The 15,894-nt window shown below is 39.0% G+C and overlaps 1 protein-coding gene across 5 annotated transcripts in view; it reads right to left on the bottom strand.

The window, feature by feature from the left end:
* Positions 1–205: 205 nt before the first annotated feature.
* Positions 206–15,894, bottom strand: part of LPP (LIM domain containing preferred translocation partner in lipoma) — a 694,580-nt gene continuing 678,891 nt past the window's right edge. For all 5 annotated transcript variants that reach the window (XM_049710229.1, XM_049710230.1, XM_004278484.3 and 2 more), the window contains one exon: positions 206–15,704. In XM_049710229.1, the coding sequence (XP_049566186.1) occupies positions 15,576–15,704 (129 nt within the window). In that variant the 3' untranslated portion in view covers positions 206–15,575. The remainder of the gene's footprint in view (positions 15,705–15,894) is intronic.

The raw sequence follows: 15,894 nt of genomic DNA, 5'->3' as shown, positions 1-15,894 counted from the left end.
AACCTTAAGATCTTCTGTGCTAACAGTGGAGAAGAGTGGGTGCCTTCATTCTCTTGTTGGCATCATATTTGCTTTGAGAGACGTTCCCTTTCTCAGAGGACCATATGGAAAGCAAATGATGTAAAAAAATGAATCACAGTAAAAGAGGTTAGAAGAAAGGAGACAGGGATTATCCAACTCAAAAAGAATTCCACACACAGGCAAGTAAATGTAATAACTTTATTGGATTTCTAAATATAATAAAGTAGTTGCAATTCTTTTACAGAAAAAAAAGGAATATGATTTTCGTATTTATTCTTATAGAGCATTGGAAAAACATAATTGATAGGAAAAAATTGATAGAAGGTAAATAGAAACATGATTTAATATAGTTGGTAATGTATAAAAACAAAAGAAAATAACCCAAATCACTTGCTTATAACAGGTTTTATTCTCTTATTTTCATAAGGAACCACGAGGGCTATTTTGGATATGTCAGTGATGGTTCATGATGTAGTGGAGAGATGCAATTTGCTAAGAATAAAAAAGAGAAATCTGTATTTTGGGAATACCATGGCTCTGTATCATACATGTGAAAAAAGGCATATTCCCTATACATTTGTGTGTGTGTGTGTGTGTGTGTGTGGCTTTCCCTAAGTCAGAGAATGTTATTCAGACTCGCAGCTGATCATGATGGGTCTATGATTGTATTTAGTTAGTAAGAAGTTCTTGTTCTTTGACACATTTAGCACAGAGAAAACCTGGTTTCTCCCCCTTTTCCCTTGATCTGTCTACTTGTAAATACCATTTAACATTACATAAAACTCTCTCATAGTCACAATCAGATTGAAACCTGGAGCAAAGCCATCCTGTCTCTTTCCCAGTCCATCTTTTTTCTAAGGAGGAAAAACTCTGTAGTACCCCAATGCCCCTTTTGACATCACACAGAGATTGAACTCTTATCTAGTACTAACATCTGATTCTCTATAAAAAAGAAAATGACTAGTGTTGAAACTGAATAAAGTAAAAACAGAACAAGAAAATCACCAGGAAGAGTAGACGGTTTTAGTGAAGAGTATCACTTTCTCCAAGAAGACAAGTGGTCTCACAAAATGATAACTAAGGAAGGGTGGTCCACACTCTGGAAATTATGAAACCATGATCCGTTCCGCCCTCCTCCTTAGTTTAAGTAGTGGAGCCCCCTAGATAGAAAGCAGAATGGTGGCTGACTTCAAGGGCATGGGAAGCATCTTCTATTGCTTGTCCCCCTTTACTTCCATTTGGTGAAACTAGGTGGCATAGGAGACAACTTTGTGACCAAGAGGATGCCAAGAGCTTCCTTGGGGAAAGGCTAAATGGAGGTATCCTGCCTTCCCAAAGCAGAGGCAGAATCAAGTGAATGTGGAGCCAACTGACTTGGGAAGAGAGCGACTTGGCAAGTGTAATTTGCCAGCTGGTTGAGTCAGACGACACATTGAGAAAGATCTTTTTTGGAAGCACGTCCTCCCTTCAACCCTTTTCCTAAAATCGTGCATAGTCTACCTCTTCCTATTTGTCCAGAGCCTCTCCTACTGCCACACCTGGGTAAGAATCCAACTTTCTAGGCTGAGCCGCCGCTCCATCGACAATATCTACAGTTACAATGTCAGTGACAGAACCATGGAAACAAAAGCCATTAAATAACAGGGGCTACTATTTTTAGGAGTCAAAGTAAAGATGCTCTAAGGATCTGGCAGGGGCCTTTGGCCCCCTGAGCCTCCAATTCTCAGAGCCAAGACTTTTCTTTAGTTTTCACTGATGTTAGCCTGAGAGATAAAAGGAGAAGCAATGTGCTGACATTCTAAGCTCACCAATGCTCAGTTTATAAAACACACATACGACACATATCCTAATACAGACCCTGGCTCATTAATTCCCTTAAACAATTTTTTTCCCTGACTAAATGTTCCAATTCCATAAAGCATAATATATTCCCTTGAAGTAGATACAGGAAACCTCAGCAACATGCCACCACCCAGTAGGATAAAAATATAAAGTGGCTGTATCAGCAAGGAATGCTCAGGGAATGTGCTTGCAGCCTGTTTCACGGTGCCACTTGGGAGGGGATATTGGAAACGAGGGACTTTCATTTGGCAAGGTTTCCTTATCTTAGCACCTACTCCTTTCGATGGTATGTTTTTGAAGGCTGCACGGTATGACTCTGGGTACCGTGTGTACATACATATGTAGGAATAACGTCTATGTTTCTCAGAATAGGCACTTTTTTGAAGGCAGTAAATCTAAAAGTAAAGTTAACAGAGCCTATATTTAGTGCTCATCTTCTCACTTTGCTGATGTGTATGCTGAACAGAAGATCACAGATTTGAGTCAGTCTCGCAAAGAGGCCGGAGTTGGCAAATGGCTATATTCAGAGCTGGGGAAGTCTTGCCAACTCAACTGTAGCTGTTAAAAGGCAGACTTGGAGAAGGTGCAATCGTTTTTCTCAAAGGTGACAGCACAGAAGGAGAAAAGCCTGTGACAAAGCCATGAAATAAAAGCTGGTGTGTACGGCTCAGAGAAAATTACTATCCTCCGGCTCTGCATCTTCATGTCACGTCTACTTCATGGCACAGATTTGCAACCCGAAAGTTCTTTCTTTTCCCTTCCTTTTTTGGGGGGTGCATCTCATAATTGCACATATTCCCAGTAGAGAAAGAGACAGCCCCAAATCTGTTTAACTAATGATAAAGAATGATACAGGTAAAGTTTAAAAGGCAAAACAAAACAAAAAAAGTAATTAATTGCATAGATACCAAGGCAAAAGTTCAATACTGCATCCTGCTGTGAAAGTTTTGCATTTAGTTTAAATTTTCACTGAAGGCACATTAAATCACATAATTTTATTCATGCTAAATAATCAGACAATCGATGCCATCTTTAATTCTATTTGCTTTTTCATGTGTCTCCTGAAAATTAATGAGGACTACTTCAGATTTTTTGGGGGGAAATATTCTCACTTTGTTTAATAAGAAATAATTCTTGGATAATTTGCTCATCAGCTTTCCCAAGAGAAAAAAAAATGGGTACTAAAAGGAAGAAAGTCATTTAAAAATGATTTTGCAACTAGTTAAATAGAAGCTAATGGTGGGTGACAAGATTTAGTTTCCAGGGTCCTAAATCTCTTTCATCAAGGATACACCTCAGTTCAGATATTTCAGTTAAGTAAGAAGGCTGGTACGGTTTATCCCAGTTTCAACTTGCTACCCAGTGAGGAAGGTCCAAGGCACTTTAACACTTTTTGGCAGTTTTGCCCTGATACGTTAATGTAATGACATTCATCTAAAAACTAAAAGCAGAAGGCACATAGGGTGAGTAAAATGCAAACACTGCCCAAATATCAACTCACCTTTTACTGTTTGAAAGTTCAAATATGAGGCCATTCCTATTGTTGGCATTTAAATGATAAAATCCCTTTTCCTCTCAAAGTCTGTGTTTGAAGGAATGAAGCATGTTGGCAGATACATCACAACCTGGCTAAGCTATTCACCTACTTCTGGTTTATAATCACTAAGTGATCATCAACTGTCACCCAAAGAGAAAGAGAGATGAAAAGAAACTGGATTTTTTCCCTTTATATTTGTCTCCCAAGAAAGAAGAAAAATGGAGACATATATCCAGGAGAAGCTAGCTCTTCCCCTTGTGCACTTTCTAAACTAGCTCAGAAATGGACTGAGATAATTTGGTGAGGGAAGACATTCAGGCTTTAATATTTACTCCCTCGTGATGGGGGAAAAGGAGTCAAAAAAACAACTCATTCTTACGCCTCGGTAGGAAGCAAAGCAGGCACCGTACAAGGTGGCAACACAAATGCATCAAATAATAATCGCCCAAGAATAGTTCTTACCCTTTTCCCAACAGGTAGAAATATAAAGAGTGCCTCAAGCAGCAGAGATAAATACCTTAGTCTCCACCCTCACCTCAAACTGCTCTGGCATATTTTAAGAGATAAATGGATGCGTACAAAATTTAAATAGCTTTTCCTTTTCTTTTTTAGCAGTCACTAAAATGGGTCAGGTCTAGGAATTATTAGTTTCTTGGCCTGAAAAATCCAAGTGTTTTAAAATAAGATTTCCTTTTTGAAGGATCAGCCTTCTTGGAAGATGTCTGCGTGTGTGTGTGTGCGTGCGTGTGTGTGTGAGAGAGAGTGTGCGCCTGGGTGCAAGCACGTGCACGGATGAGCGTTTTGAGGACAACACAATTGTGTTTTCCCTAAGCATGGGGGGTAATATTGTGTACAGTGGAGGAAGAAAAAAATGCATTCATAATTTCCTTTACGTTATGTAAAGATAAATCAGAGCTTGTGGCTCCCTTGATTTTTTTAAAGGGCTGCTTTTTCATATTCACAGCTTCACTGTCCTTTTATTCCCTCTAATAAGACACCACAGTTTCTACCCAAGCGAGTCTCGGCTCAGGCGTACTCACCCAGATAATTCTGATAAGTTCTCAGAATGCTGCTTCTGCTACTCCACTCCTGTAGTGGGGGTTATACCTGTTATTCTACGAGAAATCACTTTCCACTCTATCGGTCATCACATTAATCAAACCTCACGGCAAGATCAGCCACCTTTCCAGGGTCTAAATTGACATGTCAGCCAAGGAGACTCGCCTGCTGGCCCCGCCGGCCCCGCCTGTGTTTCCCAGGTGTGAAGACTGGAAAGGGGTGAGAGGCCGTTTGTTATTTAACTTGGCCCTCATTAATCCCGGGGAATTCAGCAGAGGGATGATGAGACCAGCTTGATGGTTGGAAGACTCTAGGGAGGGAAAATGCCTAGAAAGCTTATTAGATAAGCTCATTTTAAAGGTTCCCTGCAGTAGATTTAACTCAGATGAAGAAAGATATTTTTCAATCAGTGGACAGATTTTAACTTAAAGCCAAACAACTATAATGAGAAATGGGAGGAACTAAAAACCCAAGAGCACACATCAAAAGGCACAGCTTCCTGAGGGATGCAGCTCAAGAGAAGGCATGCCCAGTTGTTGAAATGCCACGTAGAGCAGGTTCTAGAATATACACGCAGGCTTCCAAGTACGTAGGCTGGAAACAACAGAGCACCAAACGCCTCATGATAAGCACACACAAATCACAAAACGACCACAGCAGGGTATAAGCCCAGGCTATCAAGTAGCTAAAGCCAAGTCGCAGAACGGCAGTCAATCCCATAGCATTTGTTCACAGACATTTCAAGGTCAAGGTCGGTTGGCTGGCTCGGAAATGCCTGATGCTGTGACATATACTTGGTGGGCCTCGATAAATGTGAACTGAGAGAAGAATAGGCATTGTTTACCTACAGCAGTTCCTGCCTCTGTGGGGCATAAATCGTAGCCCACAGGAGAATCGTCCTAAGGGTCAAGTCACTTCTTTCTGCACGCCACTGGATTCTAAATGACATGGTCTTGGTTGATAAACGGAACCTCACAGTTCCAGAGAGTTTTTCAGTTAATGTAAAGTAAACCACGGTCTCTGGGGAAATTTGCTGCAGTGTACTTCAGTGCCACAGTGTTTGTTCTTAGCGGTGGCCCTTCCTCACTGGCTCCATCACACTGCCAATCAGAATACCTAGTAGTTTCCCACAAGATGACACAGAAAATGCATGCAAGCTCTAAATGATCTCAGACACCACAGTACACACATGGCTCTGCCACCTGATAGCTGAGTAACCTATGTGAATTTCCTTGGATGCCCTCAAACAGGGGGCACGGTGGTCTGTGAGAAGCATACAGCGTGCTTGGAGGTATTTTGTGCCCTGAGAGCGGCCACTGGAGAGAGCACTGGACTTGCAAGACCTGGGTATGTCCCCAAATGTACCACTTACCAGCTCTATCACTTTTGGCAAGTCACTTAACAATTCTGAGCCTCAGCTTTCTCTTCTAGGATAGGGCTATTAATAACCTTCCTCCCAGGGCTGTTTTATGTGTGAAAGCAGTTTGTAAGCTCTCTTAGGAATTATTATTTCAGAGCTCAGAAAGCCACCTCCGAGTCCTGCCCAGGAGCCTGATGACAGGTTCTGCCGATAGGACTCTGGAATTTAAGGCTGGGGTGGCAGGGCTGCAAGCCTTGTCCTCCCGAAGACCAAGGAATGGTATTGACACTAAATAGTAACTCGGGACAATATGGAAAGAATGTATACGTTTCTATGTAAAACCATGACATAATGTAACCTCCTTCCTTTCGCAAAGGACAACTGGCCAGAGGTGATGCATTTCAATAGAACCAGTATTTTCTGCTTTTGACGTTTTCCTTGTTAGAAGTGGAGATCGCACGCTGACATTTCCCAACATTTTAAGGTCATTATCAGCAGAATGAATAACAGGAGAGGGTCTCATGGGTTAGTTACTGGCGGAAGGCATGAAGCTATAGAACAACGGTCAGAACAGTTTGTCTTTTGAATAAGAAAGTAAAAACAGCAACCCCAAACTCATACTCTGAAACCTAACCCTCAGAAAACCCTTCAGACTATTTCTAAGGATGTTTAAAGGTTTTTATAATCTTCAGCTAAAAAAAAAATCAAAGTTTATTTTTTGTAAAGTAATGTGTTGCCAAAAGCAAAATATGTTTGGAAGGAAAACAGAGGGAGGAAGCGACACTTTATTATGTACTAAAGATGAATTTTGTGTGGCACCAAGGAGCACCTAAGCCCCAAAGGCTGTTTCTGGGAGCTTGGAACAAAGCATGATGGAGGAAATGGAAGAGCTTAAGAAGTAATGAGCTCCTTGATGCAGGTGACGCTAAGCAGAGTCTGGATTATCACTTAGCAAGAAATCTATAAGGGAATTTTAACACCAAGTGGAATAGATGAATGTGGAGTCCTTTCCAACTGTGGACCTAGAAGTAATAGGAAAATAGAGGTGTCCTGCTCATCGCCTTGTGGGCTCAAAAGATAGGGGTGTTTGGTGCAAGAGTGGAGTACAGAGCTATGAGCCAATGCAAATGTGCATTTTGTATGTTATCAAAACAGATTCCTGTTGATACCCTATGGGTTGGATTATAATTTGACAACGTATCCCATCTTACGTTTACATAGAGATGAAAAAGCAAACTGAATCAATCTTGCTCTATGCTTTTCCCTTCTCACCGACCTTGAGTATCTGGAAGCGTTTTCTCCTGTGAAGGACATTCCGGAATCTGTGATCCTTAAAGCAGAAGGTCTTCTCTGAACATAACCTATGCTCTCCTTTTGTTTCTGGTGCCGTCAATATTCTTCTCTGAACTTCTAAATCAAGCCAATGAACCAAGATTCCTTAACAAAGTTCACTCTTCCATGAAGCCTTACTGATACCACTGGGGAGAATTACTTTTCCTGAAGCTATATTCCTTCCTGTGGAGTGCAGATTGAACCTATTTGATTTTACTGCAGTTAGCTTCAATCAGAGTTACTTAGGGGCTGATTCCCTTCAAGTGATTATTACATTGAGGAGATGAGTAAGGGGTAAAGATGTTAGAAAGACAAAAGGATAGAGAAAACACGGACTCCTAAGGGTAGTTCTTAACTGATCAAGTAGGGAAGCTGCTCACTTGGTCTAGAGTGCAACATCTATAGGTACTAACATTTGAGCCCAGAAGAATGAAAGCAAGCCTCAAAAGCCAACCAGCCAGAAATATTTATGTGGAACCGATAAAGAGCCCAGGACTCTTTTTGTGTATTCAGTATGGGAACATGGACAAGAAATGTCTTATTCTTGAGAAGACAAGAACAAAGGGAAAGGGCTGAAGAGAATTTATGAACATTGACCAAGAAGTGGGAGTCTTATGGATGACATATATACTAACTAGCTCACTTCCTCTTTTGACTTTTTGGTAACAACAAAAACAGTAAAGGACATAGTGTAAGAGGACTGTTTTGCACACATGGGAGATCTATCCTCATCAAGCTTTCACTCTCCTGGGTCTGAGTCCTTGGGGGAAGTTTCCACATCGAATATCAGTTTCCTTTGGATGCTTCCAATTCCACTTACTTTCAGCCCTGAAGAAAGTGTTTTTACCTAGCCTGACTTAAAGTGCTGGCCCCATTTCACCAAGTAGATGAAACAAAATTAGAAAATATTGTTGGGTCCAACTGTTCAAAGGAGAAGCAAGAGGGTGATTGGACTTGATACCATGTCAATCAATGAGGAAAAGTTGAAAGAGTCAGTGATATCTGACCTAGAGGCAACAATTTAGACATTAGACTTCTTGTGCATAGCTCCAGAGCCAGAGTTTTGTTTAACACGGAAGAACTTTTGTAGAAAAAAAGCTGCCCCAATGGTAGAAGGGACCGCCATGAATACTACTACATACTAGCCAGCTCTAAGAAGATGTGAAATGGGGCCTTGTCAGGAAAATAACGGGAGATTCAGATGCTTAAAGGACGCATGATTTGTCTAGGAACAGCACTGGGGCTTGGGGTCAGCTATAGCCCTCTACACTGGGGTAGAACACAAGATGACATAATGAAACCTGTCTCAGTCTTGGTAGATCATTCTATTCCTGGGGTTGAACACTGAATTTAGAAGCTATGTTCAGTACCAAGTTGATTGCATTTGTGGGTCATTTAATAAAGACTTCTATTTGGGCCTATTAGGTCAATGTCTAACAGAGTTAGATGCATGATGTTTTCTCTTGCCCATAAGTGAATAAGTATCCTGGAAGAAGTAGCAAGCACACAGTAGGGAAGGATTAATGTAACCATCTTAAGGTATTACAAAAGAATTAGCTATCGGTTTCCCTCATCTTTCTAGTATACATAACATTTTGCTTGTAGAATCCTACAAAATCTGTGCTTATAACAAGGGCTAGGATAAGAGATATTTATTAGTGTGGTTAGAAACTGCTGTAAATTAAGTAACAATCAGGAATAAAGGGCGAAGATTTTAGTAATTTTTTCTTTTTTTGTAACTTCACGGGAGAAAAGTCAATGAGTTTAATAAAATGCATCTTCCACACAACTTCCCACAAGATAAGCCCCACGCATGTTGGATAACAAAATTATAGAGTCTACAACTTTTTGCCCAGGGTCCAGGAAAATAAAAGAGGTAAAGGAGTAAGTGTCTTTCCTTTCTATATTGAAGGAAAAATGTGCCATTTTATATTTCTTCTTTGAACTTAGTAAGCTAAAGTTAGTTTTCTGTGCTTGTAACTAAAAAGGAAAAAGGCAGTACAAATCAATTCTAGCATGGCTGTTTAGGCAGGGCCGTACAGGACGTGGATGACTGGATTTGAACAAGAAGCCCACAGACCAAAACAACGCCTGCTTACCGTGCTCACCAAGTAAGTACATCAGAAGGGATGAAATACTGAATGTGTGAAAATAGAAACCTCTAACCTTCAGAGATGCTTAGGGCGTAGTACAGCTTAACTAAGACTACGTAAGAATATGCATTGCCATCTGTCACAAAGAGAACGAGCTATGGCCCTCTCACAGAGGGATGAAATGACATGTATTATAAAAGTCTCGTGGGCTTCCCTGGTGGCGCAGTGGTTGAGAGTCCGCCTGCCGACGCAGGGAACATGGGTTCGTGCCCAGGTCCGGGAAGATCCCACATGCCGCGGAGCGGCTGGGCCCGCGAGCCATGGCCGCTGAGCCTGCGCGTCCGGAGCCTGTGCTCCGCAACGGGAGAGGCCACAACAGTGAGAGGCCCGCGTACCAAAAAAAAAAAAAAAAAGTCTCGTGTAGTTATGGCCGTGCCATGGGGCTGAGAAGCAGCTCCCATTTTAATTCTCTCCTGACAAGGGAAAAATACATGGTTAGCCATAGTGATTTTTAAACACCTCATAAACCTGGAAATATAAATATTTTACTTGTTTAAAAAACTACAATTGCCAATCCTTAAAACCCCTATGAAAATTCTGAGTTACACGGTACAAGAATCTTATTGTTTAAATTGTGACCTGCCCCTTCTCTCAAATTCCTCCTTCCCCGCCAAAGGCCTCTCTTCTTGGAGACAGGTAAAAAAAAAAAACAAACTAAAAAAACCAAAAAAAAAACCCCCCAAAACCTCTGCCTGTTTATCAAAACAACACATTCACTGAGACTATCATTAATTCTCGGCCAATTCATTTGTGTATTGAATTACGTATGTATTAGTTATGCTTTTACTTTCCTCATCTGTGACCCTCCTAAAAAGGAAAATCAAGATCAACTTGTAGAAAACAGAAGGGCAGAAACCCAAAATAGAAATACAGTCCTAGAATTATAAGCTTTTCCTAAACAAATTTATAAAAAATGGACACAGAAGGCATGTTTTGATCAGTATTAGCCAGAGTTCAAAAGAATCTCAGACTCATTTTAAGACAATGTTTTACCGAAAGACCCAGATTGTTCTTCTCAGGTTGCTTTTTATAAACAGACTACAGGTCTGTAATCCGTGCTTCAGGAAAAACTCTGTTGCTGACCTACTCCCTGCAAAATACTGTGATTCAAGTATTAGGGTTTAATATTACTGTCATGGGAAAAATGCTGATATGTGTAAAAATTCCAGAAGAATAATAGCTTTCCCCTGCCATAAGGAAAACTCTCAAGTTTCATTGATCTAAAATAACATGCCACCACTTAAAAATATGATTGTTTTGTTGGTCAAAATGCTTTGGATTAAAAAAAAATCTCAACCTAGTCTTAGAAAGATCACTTTGCCTATAGCTGAGAAAAGTAGGCCAGTCATAAAGGAATTTGCCAAGAACTCTGTGATCTGAGTCCCTGATGAAAACTCATTAAAATAAAACTGAAAGACTCTATTATCTCACCTCACTTTATGAATAAACACAATCTGGAAAAACAGGCACTTTTAAAGAAAGAATTGATGGATGACACATATATTTTGCGGCACAATTCTTCCTTTAATATGATCATAATTCCATATGGCTTGTAATGCATTGATTTAACTTATTTATGAAAAGTCCAAGCACGATAACATTAATGAGTAGGAATGGGAAGGAATAAGAAGGGAGACAAGGCAGGGGTGGGGGTGGGGGGAGAGAGAGAGAGAGAGAGAGAGAGAGGAAGAACTCTCACCACGCCACACAGCTTTAATCAGATCACTTTTTAAAGGTTGAACTATAAGTGAACTAAACAACAGCTTCATAAGAAAAGTTATCTGTCAAGGAAATAACTTGACCTGAAGTGTTCATGATTGCACCATAATAATGACTCAGAACCAAGATCCTCAACTTGTTCTGTACACTATTAAATTAAAAAAAAAAAACAAAAAAATTGTGGCAATTAAAAAAAAAGTGGACATGCTGAATAGGTGTTAAAGGCTCAAGTGGAAGTCTTTCTTCACTATCTAACTAAAACGAGAGTAAGACCACTAAGTCACTAACAACACCCAAGACATCACCTCGTGGCATAAGAATGTTTACCTAATTTAGGAATCCGTAAGGTACTTCTAAGAGATGGCGAGAACAGAAATACTGTTAGAATACATTAAGATGAAGAGTTGAGATTTCTCTGGATTTTGACTTTTTGATGAGTATATCTTGGAGATTTGGGGATGGCTATTTAAGTGACAGACTCTTCAGTGGAGCATTCAGAGTAGTGTAAAGATTCTTTAAAAATAAGGCACAAATCCATGTTGCTCTCTGATTGTCTCCCATGAAAGTGCACCAAAAGAGCGATCTCAGGAAATGAACTTGAGGCACATTTTGCAGAGGTATATCTTTTCCAGCCTCCTGGTTTCCTACAGATGGCTAAAGCATGGTATGGAACATGCTGTCATATTTCATTCATAACACACATGTACTGTAGCTCTAGGCAACAGATGGACAATCGCTTGTTTAAACTACAAATGTGAAATACTAAGGTAGAATAGCAATATTTCTAGAAATGTATATGGAAAAAAAGCCTTTCCAAGCCAAGAGGAATGGTGAGAGGCTGTGAGGTTACATCAGTGTTTCCCTGATCTCCCTGGCAGCTGCCATAACTTCCCCAACACCCTGCAAAACTTGATAATGGAGGGATCAAGGGGCAGCCGACACAGATTTGACAAGAGAAGCCCAAAACATATCAAATAGAAATAACACTGTTACTCCTGGCTGGTTCACATTAATAGGATTTTTACTAACTAGGAAAACTGTTGGAAGTTGTGTTTTCAGAGTCCTGTCTATATTCCATAAACCCTCTACTATAGCCCCATGGTAAAATGCTCTTCTTTTCCCCCTGGGACCCAAATATAAAACACTTGAGAGTGTTATATGCTTGAAACATCATCACAAACATCTCTGCAGAATCTTTCATAGTGAGAAAACAATTATACTGTTGATATCTCCACTGTATTAATCAGCATACACTCAATGTAGTAATTTTGATCAGAGAAGTTGCTCTTACAGAAACAATTTGTTAATGAAAGAAAAAAGAACCCACATCTTTGAGCTGCAGACATGTTCAGGATCTCAGAGTCTTGATGCGCTTTGCTGGGACACATGACTTATTTTTGAGTTTTAAAGGCCGATTTATTTGCAGATGAGACTCCACACTGAGTTGCCATGAGCTGGAGATCCAGGCAATGGAGAAATCTAACTATGAAACGGTCTGCAGAGCCCAAGACACAGTGGGTTTCTTTTTCCTTTTCCATGTCTCTCATGTTACATAAAATTACCAAATATTTGTGTTCTTGACAATTTTTTTTAAAGCCAGTATATTTTTAGTATATTTTTACAAACTTTTTCTTATAGACTCTATGATTCTTTTCTATTACTTATGTATTTAAATGATTAACAATCAAGACAATATATCAAAAGACAGTAGAATTATAATCCTTAAGGTATTAGATCTTTATATCTCTGTTATAGGCAAAATTTCATGTAGCTAAAACAGTAAAACGTGATTTGGCATTGCTGACACCAAATGATTAAGAGAAGATAAGAAAGCAATATAAATCATATATTTAAGAAATCCTGAAATAAAATATTTTAGGATCCTTTCCTTATTATACCTTGTGAAAGAAAAAAAAATCTAAATCTAAATATCTATATACGTAGGTGTGCACATTCATTATTATAAAAGTATGATAAGTCTATATTAAAAAGAGATTTACTTTAAAAATCTTTGGTAAAGATACTCTGAGGTTATGTGATAAAATGCACTATAAAGATTGTAAGCAAGCAGTATTCTGGCAATGCCACAGTGAGGGGTCTGTGAAAGCATTTTTTTATTACTCTCTCTCTTTTTTTTTTTTTTTTTGCATGTAAACATTCAGTTACATAAGGACTTAAATGTAACAAACAAGTAGAATGTTATTGCATTTTTATAGTATAAATATTTCATAAATTCTCCCTCCTTTGGCAAAATTCATACTCATAGGACTGCACTCCAAGAGATAAAATCCAATTCATACTAATAGGACTGCACTTCAAGAGATAAAATCTATCTCTCAATAAACTGGGCTCTTTGCTTTTGACCAAAAGACAATTTCCCCCCAAGTATTTCATAGAAAACAAGTTACTGAAACAATTCAAGCAGATTATATTATCATTATCACCTCAATTGTCTAATAGTCAGTATTCTTTGAGATCATCCGCATGGTCTGGCCTTTCATTTGGGAGACAGAAATTCAGAGATACAGTTGCCACTGTATCCTAAAATTCATATGCTGCCCGAAGTGGACCCCTCGTATTTCACATTATGAGAAATGTGAGATCAAGGATAAGGGCAGCAAGGTAAGGAAAGGACAGTCAAGGGTCAAAGGACCCTTTGAAAAGCTGTAACTGTGGTGGTTCTAAAACAAAACCGTTTGGGGACCAAAGCAAATGAGCCACAGATTAACTCAGAAGAGCTATAAGCTTAAGAACTTCTTACAGAAAAAAAAAAAAATCAACCACCTTTATGATGATTCCTACTGAAGTAAAATAAATTTAACTGGGACTCTTGAGGCCTGGGTTGCAATTCAAAACACGCACAATTTTTCATTTCTGAGTGTTAAAATTAAAAATTAGAAACAAAAGTCAGACTAGAAAACTTTGTCACTTTCTAATCATGAAAAAATATCTGTGGAATCAGGGAAGGGTATACAGGGGAATGTAGCTATATTTGTTATATTTGATTTCTTAAACTGGGTGGCACAGAGATTCATTATATTATTATTTATACTTTTGTTTATATTTAAAGTACTTCATAATTTAAAAGTATATACTTGTGAAAAATTTGAAGAAAGTTTTAACTAATCTTAATCCAAGATACTTAATTAGTTTACAAAACAGTAACCTGCTACTAAAAGAAGCGTCCTTCCTTAAAAGAAACATGTTAAAACGTAATAAAGTATATGCGGTCCTGGAGCTGGCAAGTAAGCATTTCACTGCCCAGTAAGAGTTTGAATAAAGATTCTAGGCAGAGACTGCATATTTTTAGCTCAAAAAGGCAATTTTTTTTCAGTGATTGTCTTTGAAAGTGTGGTGTAAATGTCACATCAATGATATGAAAATGTCTTCTGCAGTATGTAATTTGAGTTGCAGAAGGATTATAAGAATAATGAGACTGTGGTTTCACAATCTTTTCAAGCTTTCCTGTCTTTTTAAAGTAAACTACACAAAACTAACACAATTTTATGTGCCCTGATTTGCAACTGTCAGGCAAAAAGGACCTGGGCCTGGAAAAAAAAATTTTTAAACCGCTCTTTATAGCTATTTTCCTCTAGAGAAAAAGTCAATTTTGGTACTTGTGTTTGGATATTTTAAAAAAAAAAAAGGCAATATTTCTGGCATGAAAAGAAGAACAGTATTGGAAATGTTATATTCTAGAGAAAACCAAGTTTGTCCATATTATTATGTCCAGGTAGCATGGAAAAGGAAAATCTTAAGATAATATTTTGGGGTAATAATGAGTTTTTCGAATATAACCCCAAAATGCTTTATCCAGCATACCCTATCTGTAATTTCTTTAGAAAAATATTGAAGTTTGGTTCTCTCTCACCAGTATCTGTTTTCAAATGAGCCCCAAACACTGGTCATTATAGATTTTGAATTAGGATGGCTGCAAATTCAATGAGGGCTTCTTTTAACCTATGTAATTTACAGCTTAAATTCTTTATAGCCTGACATATAATTGTGCATTTTCTTTTCCCAAGGGACACGACTAGTTTAGAGCAACAGAAAGAACTATTTTTCAATACACAGAAAAAGAATGGCTACCTTTTATGCTCACTGGCAATGTGGAAGTGATAGGATGGAGCCTTCAAGCCTAAAAGCACCTGTGAGTTGGCAAACTCACCCAGGAAAAGCTGTGTGACAGCAAATACCACACTAAAAAAAGCCATTCAACCAGATGAAAAGTGAGACAAACATAGGGATTAAAAGTTAAAGGAATGCAGAAGTGAATGGGATGGAGCATAATCCGTGCAAAAATGTGCAAGTCCTTGGGAACAAAGGCCCATCAAGGTCCTACATGATTAAATGTGAAATGTGTATTTGGTGAGAACTTTAAAACATCTCATACTCTATGTGTTTCTAAAGGAAGGTTAATAGTGGATGAAGTAGAGACCATCCCATAGCTTAATTGCCTTTCCTCTCTTTTCCTATTTCTCTTCTTATATTTTTTTTCTTGTGTTTCATCCTTCTCAGCGCCACCAACTAACCGCTAAATAGGTGACTGGATTTAAAGGTCAGTGCTAGCCTTGGCAGTCAACACCCTGATGCGGGCAGAGTTGCAGGTCTTGCAGAGGATGTGTCCATCCAAAGGGTAGCAGCCTTGGTTATCTCCTTCAGACAGGAGACCACCACAATCCTGGAAGAAGGAAGACAGATGGAAAGGATATCAGTGAAAATGGAAACAAATTCCTTTGCTTTCCATTCAAGGCTTCCGTAATGAGGCCAGCTACTACCTTTCCTCTTCATACACCGCCAGCCCCTTCAACTCCTTCTGCAGGATATAACATGGTATGCCTTGCATTAAGCTTAAGTAGAGACTGGGGACA

Source organism: Orcinus orca, chromosome 5, assembly GCF_937001465.1.
Source record: "Orcinus orca chromosome 5, mOrcOrc1.1, whole genome shotgun sequence".
NCBI lineage: Eukaryota > Metazoa > Chordata > Mammalia > Artiodactyla > Delphinidae > Orcinus > Orcinus orca.
Note: the sequence above shows the minus strand (reverse complement) of the source record. Positions and strands in the feature narration are given on the sequence as shown.